This window comes from Nelumbo nucifera, chromosome 8 (genome assembly GCF_055504915.1).
Source record: "Nelumbo nucifera cultivar China Antique chromosome 8, China Antique-T2T, whole genome shotgun sequence".
Classification (NCBI taxonomy): domain Eukaryota; kingdom Viridiplantae; phylum Streptophyta; class Magnoliopsida; order Proteales; family Nelumbonaceae; genus Nelumbo; species Nelumbo nucifera.
In genome coordinates, this window is record NC_142656.1 from 6555259 (window position 1) to 6575554 (window position 20296).

The 20296-nt window shown below is 38.6% G+C and overlaps 3 protein-coding genes across 6 annotated transcripts; 2 read left to right on the forward strand and 1 right to left on the reverse strand.

Annotated features, from left to right (window-relative positions):
• Positions 1–4594: 4594 nt before the first annotated feature.
• On the forward strand, positions 4595–12687 carry LOC104588201 (uncharacterized). Of its 2 annotated transcripts, XM_010246041.3 has the most exons (4): positions 4595–4925; positions 5357–5515; positions 9136–9507; positions 12203–12687. In XM_010246041.3, the coding sequence occupies exons 1-3, from the start codon at positions 4665–4667 to the stop codon at positions 9490–9492; spliced, it is 777 nt and encodes a 258-aa protein (XP_010244343.1). In that variant the 5' UTR covers positions 4595–4664; the 3' UTR covers positions 9493–9507; positions 12203–12687. The 2 variants fall into 2 exon arrangements, with proteins under 2 accessions (XP_010244343.1, XP_010244342.1); XM_010246040.3 differs by lacking the exon at positions 12203–12687 and having other exon boundaries at positions 4596–4925; positions 9136–9738.
• LOC104588202 (putative protein phosphatase 2C 72) lies at positions 12451–15376 on the forward strand. 2 transcript variants are annotated; one of them, XM_088892557.1, is made up of 7 exons: positions 12451–12587; positions 13060–13130; positions 13493–13635; positions 13961–14287; positions 14404–14518; positions 14620–14843; positions 14941–15376. In XM_088892557.1, the coding sequence occupies exons 1-7, from the start codon at positions 12571–12573 to the stop codon at positions 15142–15144; spliced, it is 1101 nt and encodes a 366-aa protein (XP_088748683.1). In that variant the 5' UTR covers positions 12451–12570; the 3' UTR covers positions 15145–15376. The 2 variants fall into 2 exon arrangements, with proteins under 2 accessions (XP_088748683.1, XP_019051664.1); XM_019196119.2 differs by lacking the exon at positions 12451–12587 and having other exon boundaries at positions 12831–13130; positions 13302–13635.
• An 864-nt stretch (positions 15377–16240) lies between these two features.
• On the reverse strand, positions 16241–18992 carry LOC104588203 (Ribosomal protein L31e family protein). 2 transcript variants are annotated; one of them, XM_010246044.3, is made up of 3 exons: positions 18837–18992; positions 18270–18382; positions 16241–16721 (listed from the first exon to the last, which is right to left on the reverse strand). In XM_010246044.3, exons 2-3 carry the CDS (start codon positions 18350–18352, stop codon positions 16439–16441), a joined length of 366 nt encoding a protein of 121 aa, XP_010244346.1. In that variant the 5' UTR covers positions 18353–18382; positions 18837–18992; the 3' UTR covers positions 16241–16438. The 2 variants fall into 2 exon arrangements, with proteins under 2 accessions (XP_010244346.1, XP_088748685.1); XM_088892559.1 differs by having other exon boundaries at positions 18270–18385; positions 18837–18855.
• Positions 18993–20296: the final 1304 nt, after the last annotated feature.

The following is a 20296-nucleotide window of genomic DNA, read 5'->3' on the forward strand; positions in this document are numbered from 1 at the left end:
CACAGCAGGATTCAAACCCAGGTTTCTACTTTACTTTGTAGTGAAGTCAATACCAGAATATTTTGAGTCCGCATTCTGTGCACCCATGGGTGTACTGGATGAGTGCACCCTCGAATGAGAGGCGAATATGTAATCTCATCTGTCTTAACTGTGAATTAATGGAAACCTTTTCCATTATCACTTACCAGTCATTGGGCTGGTTGAATTGGCCATTTTTTACTCTCCTCCACTGAACCCAAGCATCCATTGGTGACTTACTGCTCCTGGTGTTGTGAATGCATAAGCCACCGATAGCAAAAAAAAAAAATCCACCGTTCCCCCACTCTCCCTCCCCTCCATTATCCCGTCACATTGCCCTAGAGATTCGGTCCCAACGATCTACTACTTGAGGTGGCAAACAAATCCCACGCACCGTACAGTGGATGCCCATCTAGGGTGGCTTTAATGGATACCGAACAGAAGGTCTAAAAAGGGTCGTATGTGGAATCGGCAGGGCCAGTTCGGGCAGTGTTGGTGGCGTTTGTGGCGGTTGGCAGTGCTCGCAGTGACAGGTACGAGAAGATCGTGGCAGGGGCATCGGCGGAGAAGAAAGGAGCAATGGTGGGACAGGAAGGCATGGCACGGCTGTTGCGGAAATCAGTATCGCCACAATGTGATTTTGTAATATTCCACTGCAATTGGGCTCCCTCCCTCAAAATATAAAAAACCCTGTTAAGCATTATTGATTTGGAGGGATGAAATCATTTCATATCAATTATCTTCAAACGCTGTACTATCTCTCCACTCAGGCAACGTCTTCTCGATCTAATTGCTTAGCCGAACTTTATCTCTCTCTCCAACATCTCCTTCTGTCTTATTTCCGATAAATACAGAGAGTGTGCCGAATTGGAACAGCTCCCGACGAAAACCTGATGGAGTCTTTCAAAAGAATGAACGAGTATCGGACGGGATAATGGAGGGGAGGGGGAGTGGGGGGACGGTGGATTTTTTTCCTGCTGTCGGTGGCTTATGCGTCGGTGTGCAATGAGTCGCCGATGGATGCTTGGGTTCGGTGGAGGAGAGTCAAAAAATGGAAAGGAGCGTAAAAAATGGCCAGTTCAACCAACCGAACGACGGATAATGGAGAATGTTTCCGTTAATTCGCAGTTAAGACGGATGAGATGATATGTTCGCCTCTCATTCGAGGGTGCACTCGTCTAATGCACCATGGGTGCACAGAATGTAGGCGAGGGGTTGGTGGGTGGATTAGGAAAGGGAAGGCTTGGTGGAGGAGTTGGGCGAGGGGCACTGGATTAGGAAGGGTCGAGCTGGTGACAGCCCTGAAGTAGGTGGGAATGAGGAAGATGTCATGAACCTTGCCTCGCAGGGTGATGGGGGTGCGCTCGAGAGAGGGAGAGAGAGAGAGAGGAGTAGAAGTTGTAATATGGAGCGGCTTTAGAGTTGGAAACCAGTGGTTTTATCACCACACGGGAAGAGATCGAGAGGGAAGGAGGGAGTAGAAGTTGTAGATGTGGAGCGGCTCAGGAGTTGGAAACCGGTGGTTAGCGATTGAAGAAGTGGTTGTCATTGGCCTCAGAAGCGAGATCTTGCTGCAGGCAAAATACCTCCGTCTCGAGATCAACCGCTTGAGCGGCGATTACTTGCAGAGCCTCTTGTCTTCCCCATTGGTGGCCCCATCCACTAATTGAAGAAGTAGTAGAGACAGGGCCGCTGTAAATTGCCGGAAAAATCAACCTTCGATGCCAAGAAAAGCCCATTCATGCAACTTTTTTCGAAGACGAGATCCATATCCTGACTGCCTTCGGACTAGAGGATTGAAGTTCTGGAGCAAGAGTTCGGGTTGCAAAGATGAGAAAACCAAGCTTCGCCGGTCCTTCTAGATAGTTGTAAGATGTCAATTGTGAGAAAGGATGTCAACTGTAAGTTGTAACCCAAGTATCCAACTAAACAATGCTATACATGAATGTTTAACAACTTAAAAGTATTATCATTAAACAGTAAATAAAATTTTCATCAGCTGTATTTTATTTTGAAAATTTGAGGAATAATGGAAGGAAAATTTGACATTTTGTTTGTGTCTTTAGCATTTAACGTGATGACAATTGTCAAAAACAGTAAGGTGATTTAAGACAATAATTAAACAATAAAGATATTGTTTGTTAATTAACTAAATAGTAGGAATAGTTTAAAAAATTTGCCCAAAAAAATTTAAGAGATACATGTAATCCAACTAAATAATGCTATACGTGAATGCTCAACCAAAACTTAAAATATTATCATTGAATTAAGTATTTTATTAATATTAATGAAATGAATTATCTATGAAATCCATCAATCCATATTTATATTAAAAATGATTTTTTATTTTTTTTGATGATTTGCATACAATATGTATCTTAGAACTTCTAATGGAACTAATATTTTTAAATTATGATTATATATTTATATAATTCATTAATTAATATTTTAATTTACAATAAATAATAACATATTTATTATTTACAAAAATAAAAATAATATAATAAAAAATAATTAGTTTTGTCATTAAAATATAATAGCTGCACATGGCTCGTGTCATGGATCTTCTATATTCTCATGAATCTAATACAAATTTTAATTAATATATTTTTATAGTTATTAATTAATAACTTACCAAGGGCATAAGGTTTAATTAATATATTTTTGTAGTTATATTTCACAAGGTATATTTATGAATTACATTACAGATTTTGATAACATTAATGATATTAGGTGTCTCACTTTATCATTGGTTTACTATCATGTACTTTGAGAATTATTAATATTTAGGTCCCGGAACTTTCATTTGTGGCAAACTTATATTCTTAGATTTCAAGACCCTCTTCTTGTGATTATAATTCAGTCATTTTTTTACTTTTATGAGACTATTTTACCCCCCTTTTATTGTATCTCAAACTTAAAATTTGAACTTTTCCTATACTTTTTTTTTGCTTTTTTTTCCTTTTATTTGTTTAAGAGAGAGGAAAGAGAAGAAAAGAAGTACAATGCAGTTGAGAGAACTAAAAGTGATGAATTCACATTTGTGTCCCATAGAGGGCATCTCACAACATATTCCAACCGTGTATTGAGAACATCTCCCACTAACAATTTCGGGAGATGTTCCCAATGCACATTGAGATGTGCATGTGAGGTGCAATGTGATCTCAAAAATAATCTTTTAAAAGTTCAAAATTGACTACATGCTCATAATGGAAAGGGGTTTTTAGATACTTGTTATACCACTTGACCCAAAGACCTAGCCACCATATGATATGAGTAGAGGATTTTTATTTTTTATTTTTTTGGGAAAATTCCTGATCAATACCTTGTACTTTGGCTCGAGCGACTATTTGGTCCCCAAACTTTAAGATGTGACAATCCATTACTCAAACTTTCAAAATGCAACAATCTAGTACCTACCATTAACCATTTGTTAAGTGGCATGTGAAAAGACACAAATGCCCTTCAAGTGTCATTTAATTTTCTTTATCAACCATCTGATCAAATTAGAACCAATCGTCAAATTTTTCATCCCTTTTAATTTTTGTCTCTAAGAGATAATCAACCAAATAGAAAAACTAAACAAGAACGATTAGTTAAAAGAGAAGGACAGAGAGAGAGCCCTCCGGTACGCCCCTACAGTGGGTGTATCGGGGTTTAACCGATTTAGGGGTGGAGGAGCCCTAAATCAACCCCCTGAACTGGTTGCAAAAAAAATAAAAATAAAAACACCAAAAAGTAGTATCGATTTACCCGATATGCCCCTACCAACGTATCGAGCATATCAATATTTTGAACCTTGGAGGTAGGTAACTGCAACGACAACATCAGGAGGGTGTTGATCTCCATGTTGATCTTTCGAGCTCCTTTACCAAATCAGTTGAAGCTTCATCCGATGGGGATTTAGGTGAGACAATGAAATTGGTTGGGAAACCAAGACACAAAAGAATTAGGCCCGACTAGGAGCTGGAACCTTGGGCACGCCACATCTATACTAGGGATTTACTTGACACAATTCTCATTAGAATATAAAAAAACAAGAACGATGCAATTCCAACACCATCCAATGAGTGGGTTTGTCAGAAAATATCGCATTTGTGGTGTTTGTGACAGTGAACTTGGGCTTTGTTTCATCTTCTTGAAGAAGAAGATGATGAATAATGTATTTTATTTCTAAGGATAATTTTGATATTTTCAAAAGTTTTAAATTGTATATGAAATCACATAATATATATAACTGACGGTCCACTAACAACGGGTACTAGATTTTCATGTTTTTAAAATTTAGGTACTGAATTGTTATATTTTAAAATTTAGGTATCAAATTGCCACTCGAGCCACGGGAATTTTCCCATTTTTTTCATGGGGTTGCACAACATAACAAGAGGGTAACCCATCCCCTAACGCTGGTGGCAGTGGTATTGTAAACTGATAGAACGAGCCAGAGATCCCACCAACTGAGCCATCGCATCTGCGCCCCACAGAGATGGGATGTTCCCTATGCACGCTGAGATGTGAAAGTGGAAAGCCAATGGGGCGCGAATGTGAACTCCCATGGTTAACACAGTTAACACCAGATCAAGCGTTTAATGTAATGGAAAGTAAAAAGCCCGGTTACAGCCGCGAGCGAGCAAAGATAGAGCGCGATGGAGACGATGGAAGGTGTGAACTCTCTACCTCCCCCGTACATTCTGCAACCACATCGTTTTTGCAACGAGGACATACTGTTCTGTATAGATGTCGACCTTGAATCTCAAGTGGAAATGAAAGTTGCAGGCCCCAAAGGCCGACCCTTTACGAGGCTGGATTCTATCAAACAGGCAATCATCCTCTTCGTTCATTCCAAGCTCACCATCAATCCCGAACATCGATTCGCTTTCTCTTCACTCGGTCAATCCTTTTCTTGGGTACTACTCTCTTTCCATCCTATTTAGACGAAATCTGTTCTAGACGCTGTGATTGTTTTCTAGTGATTATTGTGCATCTGGAAACAGTGATTTAGAAAAGAAATGCGAAAACTAATTGTCTGGAAATTTTAAATCGAATTACAGTTTTTCTCTGAGAATTTTGATGGGTATTTCCCAAATTGACTGGTGGTTCATGAAATTGATCATTTCTGCAGCAAAACTGTTGTTAGCCAGACTTCTATAAAATCCTCGTTAGTCTTCTTGTCAACATCCTCTAGTAATTTTGATGGGTCTAATCCTAGTAGTTGTTGGACTAGTTGGAAATATCCAAAGATTGATGTTTATTCTTGTAGCTCCAATCTTTTATCATTTTGGTGGGGTTTATATAGCTGAGGAAAGTTCCCTCTTGTATATTTTTCAAATTCTTGAAGGTGCGGAGGGAATTCAGCAATGAGGTCGAATCTGCAATTGCTGCCACCCGGATGCTCTTGGCTGAATCCTCATACGGTCATGCTGACCTCACACAGTTATTCCGGGTAGCAGCCCATGAAGCAAAGAAATCACGTTCGCAGGGTCGGATATTCAGAGTGGTGAGTATTGGATAATGTTTAATTTATTTTCATGTATTTACTGACAATGTTATGGAAACATCCTTACCTTGCTTCGCTTGAAATTGTACAGTAGAAAAACGTTGGGAGTGAGGCAGTTTTGAAGTTTAGTGTCATTTATTATTTGTATTTGTTTCTTCACTATGTTTCTCTTCAAATTCTTGGTTCCCTTACATGTTAATATTTCTGATAGCAAACTTGTTTAGAACCTCTTTTCCTTTTTAGTAATTTTAATTTATTGATTCCCTCATGGTGCATGGTTTCAACTCAAAGAGCGTGATGCTGAGTATAATGAAATCATCCCCAAAGTTCCAAATACTGTAGGTGGGCATCAGTGTTCGGAAAACCTTTAGCTAGTAGGTAGTTATTGTCAGTTTTTCTTTCTTCTGGGGCATGGATGTTAAATGGAATAGAATATGAAGCTTGAAGCTTATATCAGTTGTGGAGCTTTTCTTATCCCTTAGATTACATTTTTGAATTTCAATTTTTTTAATGGTAAAGAGAAAATTCAATAAAAGGAAAAATGAAGCAAGTAATGGTGATAAGGAATCTCTGGAAAAAAAAATCATAAATGCCCCATTTCGAAGAAAATAACACCACCTTTTGTATTACACCAATCCCCTAATCAAATTCTTTAGGCACCATATTATACTAGTACTCCATCATACCTTTTGTACCACATCAATCTCCAAATCAAATTCTTCAGGCACAACATTATACTAGTAGTCTAGTACCCCATCATTCACTGGAGGAAGACACCAATCAGCACAAAAAAAAAACAACAACAAATACAATCTCAAATGATTCCTCACAAAAATAACCTCCTTCAAATCTGACCTCAAACATCCTACTAATATCCGCCTTTCTCTGATACAATAACTTTCTCTATGCCACCAAAAAGAAGCCTGCCATCTTGTAACCACCACAAAATGAATTTCCTTGTAAACTGTGCTAATCAAATACTCTCCTTAACCTGCCTTATATTATTCTGTGGTTGTAAGATGGTTTGGTCATGTGCATAGAGGACCATCAACAGCACCCATAAGAAGATTTGATTTGTTACAAGTTGAAGGGGCTAGAAGGGCAACGGATAGATCAAAAGGACATGGGTAGAAGTATAAGAAGTGATTTAAGCACGAATAAATTAACAATGGATATGGCATTGAACAGAACAGACTGGAAAAATACCACTCATATGACCAACCCCATATAGTTGGGATAAGGCTTGGATGATAATGATGATGAATTTCAATATTCAGTACCCCTGGTCATGTCTCTTTCTCTAACTCATCTCTCTTTTGGTTAATCATTAGTGAGACTTGAACTAAAGGATTGTAATTAAGCAGTAAGACTTAACTATGAATCCTTACTCTTTTCTCTCATGCATCTCTTCTTCTTTGTTTTCTTTCCATTTTTATGAAACCTACCATTGGAGTATCTTTTGAGCTTTTGGTAGTTTTGCAACTTCAGCAAAGAAACTGCCCTTGAGGTTCATTTTAGTATAGCATTTTCACAATCTCACCTTAGATTTTGTACTTGAATCATCTTTGGAATCAGAGCAAGTTCTCCTATTTCCTCAGGACTTTGCTTGTTATTAAAGCTTGTTGATTTCTTTTCGATTCTTCTTTGAGCATGTTCTGCGAATTTTCTGTGGCATTACCTCATCATTCTTCAGATATACTTTGCCCATTTCTCAGCATGATCATACACCTCCATGCTGCAACCTGCCATTCCTCCACTTACCTCATTCTGCAACCCCCTTCATTCCACCAGTGACCTCATTTGCAACATCCTTTTGTTACCTCATTTCATGAGCTCTAACTCTGCCGCTCATCTCATTCAGCAACCCCTTTCAGTCTGCAGCTCACCTTATTCTATGACCGCTTTAATCTACTACTCCTTTAATTCCAAAACCCCTAACTTCCGCACCTTTCTTTACACCATGTAATCTCTCTCTCTCTCTCTCTCTCTCTCTCTCTATATATATATATATTATTGGCGACCATGTAATATTTGTACATGTATATATATTGTATTGAATTTCTATACACACTAATAACAGGAAATTAACTAAATGAGTAAATGAAGTACAAAAATAGAAGAAATGTTGTGACAATATAGTGATAACTAGATAATACTATAGTGGAACGCATTATGCTCCTAAACAACAATGGGATGATTTGCTAATAGAACTAGTCAATCAAGTGCAACATCTGACTTAACACATGGACACCATGTAACCATGTTCATAGACCAAACACCAGTAAATAAAACTGATGCTGATGAGGCCATAGAACAGGTAAGTCACTTGGCCCATGAAGTACCAGATCAGGAAGGTACCAAAAATGCTCTACCATAACAATGATAAAGATGGATTACCCCAGACTGGTTATCATACACCGATAATTCTAGAAAATGCACTTCTACACGCACAAACAAGACCCCCCATGTTGCCCTTGGATGCAAAACATGAAGGTCCCCAATGTTATTTCTCAGGAAAGAGGCTTTGTGGCCTTGTTGCACTCAAGGTTCATAGCCACAATCCATTCTTGACCCATAACCCTGAGTTCAAGCCCACTTGAGCTTCTTAGTAAGTCCATTAGTGAATAGTCCAGAATGAGGAATATTCTAGAAGAGTGTTCAGAAGATATTTATAGCTTTTGTCTTTTGCAGGAACCTCGTTCTGCAAACTTAGATTTCCTTTCCTAGCCTTTAAATAGTGATTTACCCCCATGCACCAAATTAGTGAAACTTTCAACATTTGAGCTTTGCAAGTTGTTTCATTTTAAGGATGGATTCTTCTTCCCATTGGTTCTGGTGAGACTCCACTTTTCTCTTTTTTGGTGAAACTTCAACAAGAAAATTTGAATTTAGCAATGAGACTCTGTTAGCCATCCTTTTCTTTTTCTGTTCTTTCATTTTTAATGAAGCCCACCATTGGAGCGACTTCTGAGTGCTTGTATGTTCTGCAACCATCTTTGGTGATATCTTGGTTACCCTAAAAGCCACTAGAAATTCAAAAAATTTTCATATTTGTAGAGAAACATTGGTATTTGTTGGAAGAGCTTGTTCAGGACAGCAACAATGCTTCAAGCCCAAGATTGACTCTAGAAAGGGAAATTCTTCACACTTGGGCATTTGCTATTTTAAGTTTTCTATTTACTATACCAAGAAGAGTTACAGAGGGATACTTGACATATCATTTGCAAATTGTTAGAATCCTTGTAATAATGCTTAGTCTTGTTGTAGATGTCAAAGCATTATACGATGCATATCATTTGCAAGTTTAAGAGCAAGGAGACTTTACTGTTTCCTATTCTTCAAGTAAATACCTGATTCCCTACACCGAAAAAAGGTTGATACCTACTATTTTATCATTAAGCTGATACTAAAATATGTCAGTAGGTTCTAGTGCTGGGATTAAATTCAAAAAAAATAAAAGAAAAGAAAATAAAAAGAAAGAAAGAAAGTACAACCATGCCTTAGATGCTTTGTCATGTGATTGCTTTTTATCCACGATTACCTGCTTGTCACTTTAATTTGGAAAATGCTTTGAGTTATTTGTTTTCTCATGAATGCAATGTAACAAAATCCTCTTTCAGATCCTTGTATATTGCAGGTCGTCTGTACAACCACAGCATCAATGGGTTACAAACCAGAAACTATTCACATTGGATGTCATCTACCTACATGACAAGCCTGGGCCTGACAACTGCCCCCAGAAAGTATATGATGCACTCGTGGATTCTCTTGAGCATGTTAGCGAGAATGAAGGCTACATATTTGAGCATGGCCAGGGGCTTACACGTGTTCTATTCCGCCAAATGTGTATTCTGCTGTCACACCCACATCAACGGTGTATACAAGACTTTGTTGACATCCCCAAGTCCCTCACAAAGAAGTCTCAAGCTGCTGATTCCACACCTAGTGAAGAGAGTATTCCTGTATCCGGTCAATGATTTTCAAGCACTGTGGTATTGAATTTTATATTGCTTTTAGTTCTTTGGTTTTGTAATGCATCGGTTCTGTCAACAGAAAGATAGTGTGTTTGTGGAGAACAACTATAACCTACCCCCCAACCCCTTAAAAATCTTATCCTGTATACAATGGTTGAGACCTTGGAGGGAAGATATTTGAACTTACATATATCTATTCACCTCCTCATATGTGATATATTTTATTTCAGTACTTGTTCATGTTGATCACATTTTCCTAGTAATACTGATACTCAAGAACACATCAGAACCAGATTCAACCGATACATATCGTTTTTTCAGCTTTGAATGAGGGGCATGGTGCACTCCACAGGATCACTATAGTTTCTCAAGCATATACGTTATACCCCTATCTCTAAAATTGCCTTTATAAATGAAACCCTTTCTGATTCAGCCTTGCTTTATATGCCCATACTTCATATCCAGCTTTGAATGGGTTGCTTTTTCATGCAGCAAGTAAAGTGCCCATGTTAGTTCAGTGCTGGATTTTTGCTCTTCATTAGTATCTAGCATAGCCCATTTGAAGCTTTATTTTTTATTCCTCACAGAATGTTTCTAGGTGCCAAGTAGAAAAAATTACAATAATTGTTTCTTTTACATGATTTCTTTTGTCAGTGCCATCCTTATACATGATTTAAATGAATGATGGGCTCACAGTAACCTGTATTTTCAGTGGATTGTTTGCCCTGCATCCATGATCAGATTCTGACGTTAATACCCGTATAAACGCCGCATTAACATATCTGTTCAAATTGACTTTTCGATACTCTGGGTCACACCTCCATCTTTACTTCTACAATGCCGACTGTAAATCCAAACAAACTTGCTACTGTGGTAGCCTCCTTTTTTATGTGGACGACGGATGACTGTCACCATGAAGTTACTTGTTTTGATGAGTTCAAATCTCCGCCCCACAACGTCCCACAGCACATCCCTGCCCTGTATTGGGAACATCTCCCGATGATTGTACCAGAACGGATGATGTCATCATTGTGAGATGTTCTCAATACATGGCGGGGATGTTCTGTGGGACGTTGTGGGGCGGAGTTGTGAACTCTGTTTTGATAGGTAGGTTGGTTTTTTCCTGTTGGTGTTTAAAATCCCAGTAAAGGTTGCTAATAGATTGGAGAAGCTAATGAGAGATTTTCTGTGGGAGTCGGGAGAGGAGAAGAGGGATCATAGAATTAACTGGGAGATAGTTTGTAGGAGTAAGACCTATGGTGGTTTGGGGCTTAGGAGTATTAGGAGAAGGAATATGATTTTGTTGGGAAAATGATTGTGGAGATTCCCTATGGAGAAGGAGAAGCTATGGGCTAGAATAGTGGCAAGTATACATGGGCTAGAGCATAATGGATGGGACGCTGGAATCAGATCTAGGACCACAAACAATTCTCCTTGGAAAGCCATTCATGACATGCTACCAGTTTTCTCCCCTAATATTGGGTATGATTTGAATTCCGGTAACTCCATAAAATTTTGGGAACAAACCTGGGTGGGGAGTGCCCCTCTAAAGGATCAGTTTCCTTCTTTATATGCTCTTTCTGATTTGAAAAATGAGTCAATCTCGTCTTTCACCACCCCGTCCTTTTCCACTTCTGGGATTGGGTGGAACTTGGGTCTAAGAAGGGATTTGAGGGACTCAGACTTCGACAGTATTTCGAGCCTTATTGCACTTCTTGATAACATTGTCTTAGACCCTACTAGGGCGGATTCTAGAATTTGGACACCTGCCCCCAACGGCATCTTTTCTTGTGCTTCTTTTTTCAAAGTCTTAAGTCAGTCCACCAGTCCTACCTTCACCCCTTTCCCTGTTGATGAGGTTTGGTGCAGAGCAATATCTCCTAGGGTTGGTAGTTTTTGTTGGGAAGCCTGTCTGGAAAGAATCAACACTGGTGATCTACTCCAAAAGAAGAAACCCAATACTTGTTTGTCACCTCAGTGGTGTGTTCTTTATAAAGCGGAAGGGGAGATTGGCTTTCACCTACTGGTGTCTTGCCATTTTGCGAGGTCAATTTGGGAATGGGCCTTCTCCCTATTTGGATGTAGCTGGAATCCCCCATCAGACGTGCAGGGCCTTTTTTCCCCTTCTTTTTTTAGGTGGCGGATAAAAAGGGGAAGGACAATGTGGAGGGGACTAAGGGCTGCAGTATGTTGGACTCTTTTTGTTGATTTTGTATATAGGATTGGGTGGGTAAGTTAAAAAGTTCAATAGTACAATTTTTTTTTTCTCTCTTCAAAGTGGTGGAATTTAAATCTAATTAAGTTACTGATATCTGAGGCAAAGAAAATTAATGATAAATATTTTACCAATCAACCCAATTTATTTCAATGAAGTTGTAAAATCTATCTAAAACCATGGATCTCCTGTAGAGTATAGACCTCCCAAATTTCAGGTTTGCGATGTCACGTACCCATTATGTTACTTTCCTACGTTAGTCAGACCTGCACCTGATACAAAGTCCCACTAAGACTATAAAACAGGAATTAATTATTATTGGTTGGAAAGCGTAAGACACGGACTCAGAGTTAGAGTAGAGGGGAACTGGGACGTAATCCAAATAATATTTTTTCGATATGTTTATTATCCGAATAGTGCACAAGACTTGATTCCTTCTAATTGAATCTATTATTGAAAATTGCAACTGCATCTTCAATTCTTTATGTTGTTGTGTAGGAGAGGTGCTCCAACTCTGTTTAGCTTTGATTGATGAACCTTCAAGGTAGGAGGGACCAGACAACAAAAACAAGGAAAGATTAGAAGTGATTTCAAAGCTTTAAAGCTGGTTTCTTAGCAGAGCCATGGTGTCTCTGCCCAGGGGTGTGCTTCTGTCTTCATCAATCTACAGTGGCCCTTTGTGGGATCTAGTGCAGACAAATGGGTGCTGTTAGAATCAAAATGTTGCTTTCTCACTTCCTTTTTAAGCCAAAAGAAAGTATTATTTCATACTTCAAACACTTGAGTTTGACAGTGGCAGAGAAAAAGAAAATCTTTAACCTGTCTGCAAGTAAGAATCATACAATTGGGATCCATGACCAAATGGAATGCTAAACTTGATGATGTAAGATTGATTCATCATTTTCTTCTTTTTCCCTTTCACATGTGCCTAAAGTTACTACAATCCTTTTTCTTTTCTTTAATAAGATTTTGTTAGACTGTTACACAGAATGCTTTTAATTTACTTTCTCTTATCACAACCTTCACCAATACTACTTTGCCAAGGTCTTCTTCCCCATTTTCTTTCTTCAAAAGCAACGAATATATAATAACCATTCTCAAGTATTTGACGCATGCATCATATGGGCTGATCATCATCATCAAATGGACCCCACAAAATCGATCTAATTAGATGATCTTGATCACCAAACAGTAAATCCACTGCAATAGTTAAAGATTACTACTGCAATTTGCAAAGCTTCACTCTCAAGGTTGACCGAATGTTCACCACCACTCGGGGCCATCCCTTTCAATCACTATCTGTAAAGTGCAAGTGCATGAATTTGGTTAACTAATAACCACCCATTTCTTTACAGTTTCCATACAGATGATGAGCGATGGAGCTCAGAGCTCATCTGGGTAGAATCTCCATGTCAGGCACATGCAGGTGAGGGACACCTCGGGTTAGTTTACTTTGCTTTTTATTCTTTAAAAGACACTAATCCGACAAGACTACACCTCATCCGGCCTTTTAGTGAATCTTGGGGTAATCTATAGACTATAATAATACCTAACCACTAAAGAAAATGTAAATTATTGATCTGAGATGTTTTCTCAGATCGCTGGGAGCCACCTCTTGACCTGCTCTCAATACCTTTTGTCAATTCAAGCAATTCAAGCATCCCGGGGTCCTTGAATTCCTGGTGCATAAGACTGCTTCATCGGTCATCACCAGATTTTAAAACCGAGTAGAATACAAGAGAACTGTATCAATTGAGATGGGAATCTGTGTATCCACTGCTTCTGCAGAGACCCACGAAGTTGATGGTGGCAATGAAAATCTGGTGCGCATCCAAGATGCTCTACAAAATAACAGAATTCTTAGGCTTGATTCTCTTCATTCTCAGCAAGGGAATAAAGGACCGAACCAAGATGCTGCCATTCTCTACCAGGTACGTTCATGGGCTGGGTTCTCTCAGAACAGGCGGTTTTGTTGATCATGAACCCAAGTTTCTTACTTTCTTTTCCAAGTTCCTTAATTGTTTTGTTAGTTGTATTTCGTTTTCTAACTGGTAATTGTTTTCTTTTAGAAACGGTTCTAGTTCTTGAAAATATGGCTTAGTTTCTACCAAAAATCTTTTTATTCATGATATGATCAGCTGGGGAATGTGGATAATTTGCTTCTTCTGTTCCTTAATTTCTGATCATTTATTGGCTTATTCTAATAAAACTTTGGGTCCTGACCCTTATAGCGCCTCGATTCATTTCAAAATGCAGGGATACGGAACAGAAGATGGAACATTTTGTGGGGTGTTTGATGGGCATGGAAAGAATGGCCACGTAATAAGCAAACTAGTCAGAAATCGGCTGCCATCGCTCGTACTAGATCGGAAGAATGCTCTCTCAGCGCTGAATGCGACTGTTAACCAAGACTACGGAGATCAAGAGGACGAATTAAGCGATGATTTGGTGCCAAACAAGACATTTCGTGAATGGAAAGAAGCCTGTCTTAGTGTTTTCAAGGTGATTGACAAGGAACTTAAGCTTCATGAGAACTTGGATTGCTCTTGCAGTGGCACCACTGCAGTAGTCATCATAAAACAGGTTTGCTTTATTTGCTTTGTTTACATTTCCTTTTCAAATCAACATACAGTTGTTCACTTAGTCTTGGGGGCATTTGATTTGTGATTTTTCAACTTAACAAAAAACAAACTAAACAGGCTGAAGATCTAGTTATTGCGAATCTTGGTGACTCAAGGGCGATTTTGGGAACCATGACTGAAGATGGATTGGTGGCCGTTCAGCTGACAACTGACTTAAAACCCAGCTTACCCAGTAAGACCTTAGACCTCTCTGCACGCATAATAATGCTTACTCGATTAGTTGAGTAATGGGTATTGGGTATTAATAAATGGCTGCTGCATGTGATCATGTAGAAGAAGCAGAACGAATAAAGAAGAACAGTGGCCGAATATTCTCACTGAAAAACGAGCCACACATTCAGCGTGTGTGGCTGCCCAACGATAACTTTCCTGGCCTCGCCATGACACGAGCTTTCGGAGATTTCAAGCTAAAGAATCATGGCATAATTGCCATCCCGGAGATTACCCATCATCGTTTGTCTGTGAATGATCAATTTCTTGTTCTTGCCACCGACGGGGTAAGGCAGCTCTTGACATCAACAATGATGAGTTGGAAAGATTTGAGACCCTTTTTGTTCATGGTGTTTGACTGATAGCATGTGTCGGTTGATGTAGGTATGGGATGTACTTAGCATCAAGGAAGTGACATCTATTGTGTGGCTTGCAAAGAGTGAAAAGGAAGCAGCAAGAGCAGTGGTAGATGCAGCTGTTACTGCATGGAGAAGCAAATTCCCTACTTCAAAAATGGACGACTGCACTGTTCTCTGCCTTTTTACAGGAGAAAAGTCAGAAAATGCAATTCCAACAAATCTTATCTAAAGAGAGCTGACCTTTGCATTTTTTTTGCACAAGCCCAAGGTTGAGACTTGAGGGATCAATGCTGTTGCTGCCATTTGGTCAGATAGCCATGCCATGACATCATTATTATTATTTCTTAGAAATGTCATGGGCCCCCTTCCCCTGAATGGATTGATCGTGATGAGCTACTGACAGTCACATTGCTAAGCATATATATATTACAGAAATACACTAGCTAGAAATTGATTGCCTAGACTCGGAATTCACTACACAACACCAAGAGAAGCTTCATTAGCTACTACAAATCTCACCCCTTATCACACTCTCAAAGCTTGCTCTTTTTTAATTTAGTGTCCCTGCCGCATCCTGTATTTGCTTAAATGCCTATGATTCAAATTTGGAAGATCAAAATATGGCCGTCGACGCACCTTGTTGGAAATCCAATCCGTCTTCTTTGTTTAGTGAGAAATTAGCATAGATTATGTTTGAGGAGCAACCCAAGATGAGAAAGGACAATAGGGGGGACTCTCTTAAGCGACTAAAGGGGACAGCCAGTTCCCAGTTCCCACCTATTCGGTAGCATCTCACCAAAGGTTAAGTTTAAGACCCCGTTTGGGAGGGCTTTAGTGTTGATTGAGCCACGCTGAAAAACAACTTCTCCAGGAAACCCTCGCGGCTCATGTAATCGTATTTCAGGCTTTTTCAAGTTTTTTATAAACACTGCTTCATGGCTTCCGTGGAAGGCCCATCTTGCACCAGAAGACGCTCCCGTTTAAACCCTCCCAAACGGGCAATAATTGTCTAAACCACAGAATAGATGCTTTATGTGGCAGCACCAGAATGTGAACATGTTACCCTTCGCATACACGGAGGACCTGCAAAGCCTTGAAGCGTGAGAGCATATTTCCCACACTCGATGACAAACCAAAGAAAAGGCTTATATTCAGTGTGATGCAGTCCTCCAACCTATATCAACCTAAAATAATGTAGGCATGAGAAGATGGGTAAATCTTCTCTTTATTATATAACTGGTATCTTCACATTCTAGTTGAAGTTAAATAAATATTAACTAAGCATAATTAGAATTTTCAAATTAATGAAAAGAAAGGCGAGAACATGAAGAATATTTGACCCACGAGCCATAAAACCATTGAAGAATAGTACTACCACAACCACTGTAAGATTCTAGTTTTGATGTGAATAACAGAGCAATGTCAATAAGAACTAGAAGCAATCAAAATTTCTCGATTTTTTCTTGTGATTTCTCCCCTACCCAAATAAGATGGTAAAAGGCCCAGGTACAAATGTGGATGGATCATTCATCACCCTCCTCGATGACCTTTGTTTCTAGTCCCTTGAGCCCTTCTGGTGGAACTTCAGCAACAGTCACAAGCGAGTAGAGCTCTTCCTTTGCATCTTCATCATCATTCCTCTTCCTAGCAATGCGAACCCTGACCCTCCTTGGGACACTTCGAATGCCCCTACTCCAGATATGTTTGTTCAGCTTCACATCCACTCTCACATCCTTTGTTCCCATAGCTTTCTGTGCAAACTTTCTAATCTCTTTTATGGCCTTGGGGGCCATCTTCTTGAAAGTGCTGTAAATCACAAGGTCAGAACATATTACTAATTAGATCTTATATTATTGTCATAAGTTAGATCAAAGGTATAATTTGCAAATATCAATTTCCCTTTTAGATACATACTTGAAAAAATGTTTAGTACCTATAGTACAAAACTTGTTTATATATATATATATAGCACCCATGATGACATTGGGCATTCAATGCAACTACAACTATTTCTCTCTTCTATGTATTCAATGCACCCAAGATATCTCAACTTCCATTTGAAGATAGATAGAGAGAGAGAGAGAGAGAGAGAGAGGGAACTAGCAAGCAGCCTCAAAGCACCAAAAGTGATACAATGTATCAGCCCCCCACCCAAAAAAATAACCCTACACATACCCCCGTGAGTTAATTTCTACAAGACAAAGCCTCCAACATCTAGCTAGGAACATGATTACTTCTTATTATAGTGCATAACATCTACTACATATACCTGCACTATCTAGTACAAGGCTCAGTAGACATAGGCATTGTCACAGACATGACCAAAAAGGGTTTCAAAAACGGGAATCCCCCAATGTCTAGAAACAAGGTCATGACTATAAATACATAGAATGAACATATAAATTACCCAATTTAAAAGAATAGCATACACATCCTACCTAGCCCCAACACAACAATAATAAATGTTATATACAAAATTTGCTTGCCAATGAATGGCAAGATCTACAGTGTAGCCTCACCCAAGATGATTTACTAAACCTAATCTTCTGTCCTGTACCTTCCATTTAATCTTCATTTGGGCCACTGGACATATTTTCTTGGTCATGAGACCCATCATCATTTAAGCCACAAAGTACTGGAAATGCTGAGTCAGCTAAGGTCCCTATCTGAGCATACCAGCTCTTCTGTGCAAAAGGGATATTATACCACAAGTTGCTGCACCAAACTCCTTCAGAAGTATCAAGCTAACTTAGGAATATCAACTAGAACCTATTCAAAAAATCTAACCAATAAGTTTGTGGGCGAAGAGATGAAATTATTAAATATCACTGATACTGTTGGTTTATTCCTAGGTTGCTGAACGGAGAAAGCATAGCTTTCAGTTAATTTGTTTTGGTTTCACGTACCTAACCAAAAAAAGGAACCCCCTACCAAAAATTAAAAGGAAACAAAGAAAACAATCTCAGAGTCTCAGACACATATTTAAACTGACGCATTCTTAGAAATCTTATTGCGAAAAGGAAGTTCCACCCCCTTTTTCCTCCTTAGTTTACTGTAGATGTCAGAAAAACAACTATTTACTCGGTAGGAATAAGCTTACATGCTTCGATCGATTCAACAAGGGATTCCATAATCCTATGTTAATCTTCAGAGTACACTTCATCGCAAATAACCAACTAGTACGCCTAACCTAATTCAGAACAAACATGTATAATTGCTGCATCTAATAACCAACAAGACTGAAGCATGATTTAACATTTCCAGTAACTCAGTTATACAAGCAGAAGGTTGTATTGAGTTCGGGAACAGGCAAAAGGCACATAAGTTAGTTGCAACCATGAAAGAAATGTTTACCAGCCATGTAAGCGCTTGTGAAGGTTGATTGTGTACTCCCTAGTAACGACTTCTTCCTTTCTGCCCCTTGTTTTCTCCACCATTTTCACAATCCCTCGGAATTCCAACTATGTCTGCATTCAACCAGCTATTTAGCGCTAATTCTCCGTAACAACATTGATAAAAGAAAACTATAAATCAATCGCAGAACACAATCCTACAGCTGTTGCCTCCATTTTCAAATCATAACACACCCATCGGGGAAGCAAAAGAACAAGAAAACACAAACATATATGATGGAAATTGTAGGAAAATGAAAACTAAGTTAGCGATTGAACGTTGTCAAGAGAAAACTAAGTTATAGATAATAAAAACCAAAGCTAAAGATATAAAATTATAAATGTTTTAGCTGCAGAACCAAATAGCCCGAGAGAAAAATGAGAAGGCATGAAACACATTAGAAACTCAAGAATTTGCACACAAGTACCAAAACGAAGAGCCGTGGTCTAGTCGATTCGTGCATTAAATAAAATCTGAATTGCAGAAAAACAAAGCCTCAAATTCAACTTTAGAATAGGAGAATAATACCTTGAGGCGCGATAGGAGTAAGAGGAGAAAGGAAGCTAGGGTTTCGACTAAAAGGGACGACTCAAAAGAATAAGGTAAACCCTGACTGCACACCCTAAGAACACACTATAAAAGGAAGTGTTTTGAAAGGTCCAGCGCCGGAAGTCCGAACCGGGCTGGCTCACAAAAGTTCAGATATGGGCGTAAGTTTTGTGCCCGGCCCAGGCCCGAACTAGGTTAGGACCGGAAAAATTCAGATTCGTCCTTACAAAACCGTCCTCACAGTCTCTTGCAGTTATGTATTGAGAATATGTCTCATGAATAAAAAACATATAAATACAAAGATGTCCTCAATGCATGGCTGCAAAGGGCTTTAAGGGCAGTATGAACACGGTTTTGTGAGGATAAAACCAAATTCCAACTGAAAATGTGAATTATTACAAATATGAAGTACTGTCAAACCAATTTAAAACCACAATTGAATGATAAACCAAAGCCCATTTTCACATATTTTATGTATTAGATTTAGGTTGTGTTTGATATTATTATTGTATCTACTGTAAACATTGGGGTTTTTCAATACAAATTTTTGAGAATTTGTCTCATCACATCATATAACCATTTTCACTAAAAAATGCATGCATTGGATTGAAGTTGGCACTTATAATAGAAATATCAAATTTGAGGATTTCATGAAGAATTGACAATAGTACTTTCATTTAATACCAAGAATGGAATTTTCTTATGCAAACAATGGCCCATTTTTATCAAAAATTTATATGTAAATCCCAAATAGAAACAAAAATAATACCAAACACAACCTTGGATAATCAAGACCTATCGGTGGATGCTGGATTAAACTGGATGAGCCACACGGGCACACCAATTAGCAAACTTGTCAAATGTAGTAAACGGGTTGTCCCAAGTTGACCTCGATACCTACTGCACTGGAACTTGGAAGTGCTACAGCCACTTGGCCAACTGTGGACGTGGAACATATTGAAAATTTTTTTTTCTGTGTGGAACATATTGAATTTGAAGCAGAGGATGCAGGCTTGATATTATTAGATGCTTCTAGCCATATAATTTAACCCTTTTTTTTTTTGCTCCAAAAAAGTTTTATCAAAGTAAAAATGCCAGGTTATTATGTTCATACTGATTTTCATTCAACTCATCATGTGTAAACCCATTTAATAGTGCGTGATGATCTTTGAATTATGGAGCAAATGTCAAACTACCAAAAATAGCGATATATATTAACCGATACGTATCGTATCGGGAGTTTCTTGATACACCTCTACAAAAAGTGTATTGGGGTTTTGATCGATTTAGGAGTAGACAGATCTTAAACCGGTCCCTCTAAACCATATTTAAAAAACTAAAAAAAAAATACCGATACGCTTCTACCAACTTATCAAGCGTATCAATATTTTGAACCTTGCTACCAAGGGCCCCCAGATTCATCTTTGAATTTGTTAATC

Bases quoted from the DNA above. Each gene is read 5' to 3' on its own strand.
- LOC104588202 (XM_088892557.1), top strand. The intron at 13,636-13,960 runs GTACGTTCATGG...TTCAAAATGCAG, and splicing joins ATGCTGCCATTCTCTACCAG to GGATACGGAACAGAAGATGG. The intron at 14,844-14,940 runs GTAAGGCAGCTC...CGGTTGATGTAG, and splicing joins TTGTTCTTGCCACCGACGGG to GTATGGGATGTACTTAGCAT.
- LOC104588203 (XM_010246044.3), bottom strand. From the start codon at position 18,352: ATGGTGGAGAAAACAAGGGGCAGAAAGGAAGAAGTCGTTACTAGGGAG. The intron at 16,722-18,269 runs GTAAACATTTCT...TGTGATTTACAG, and splicing joins CACAAGCGCTTACATGGCTG to CACTTTCAAGAAGATGGCCC.
- LOC104588201 (XM_010246041.3), top strand. From the start codon at position 4,665: ATGGAGACGATGGAAGGTGTGAACTCTCTACCTCCCCCGTACATTCTG. The intron at 4,926-5,356 runs GTACTACTCTCT...AAATTCTTGAAG, and splicing joins TCGGTCAATCCTTTTCTTGG to GTGCGGAGGGAATTCAGCAA. The intron at 5,516-9,135 runs GTGAGTATTGGA...ATCCTCTTTCAG, and splicing joins AGGGTCGGATATTCAGAGTG to ATCCTTGTATATTGCAGGTC.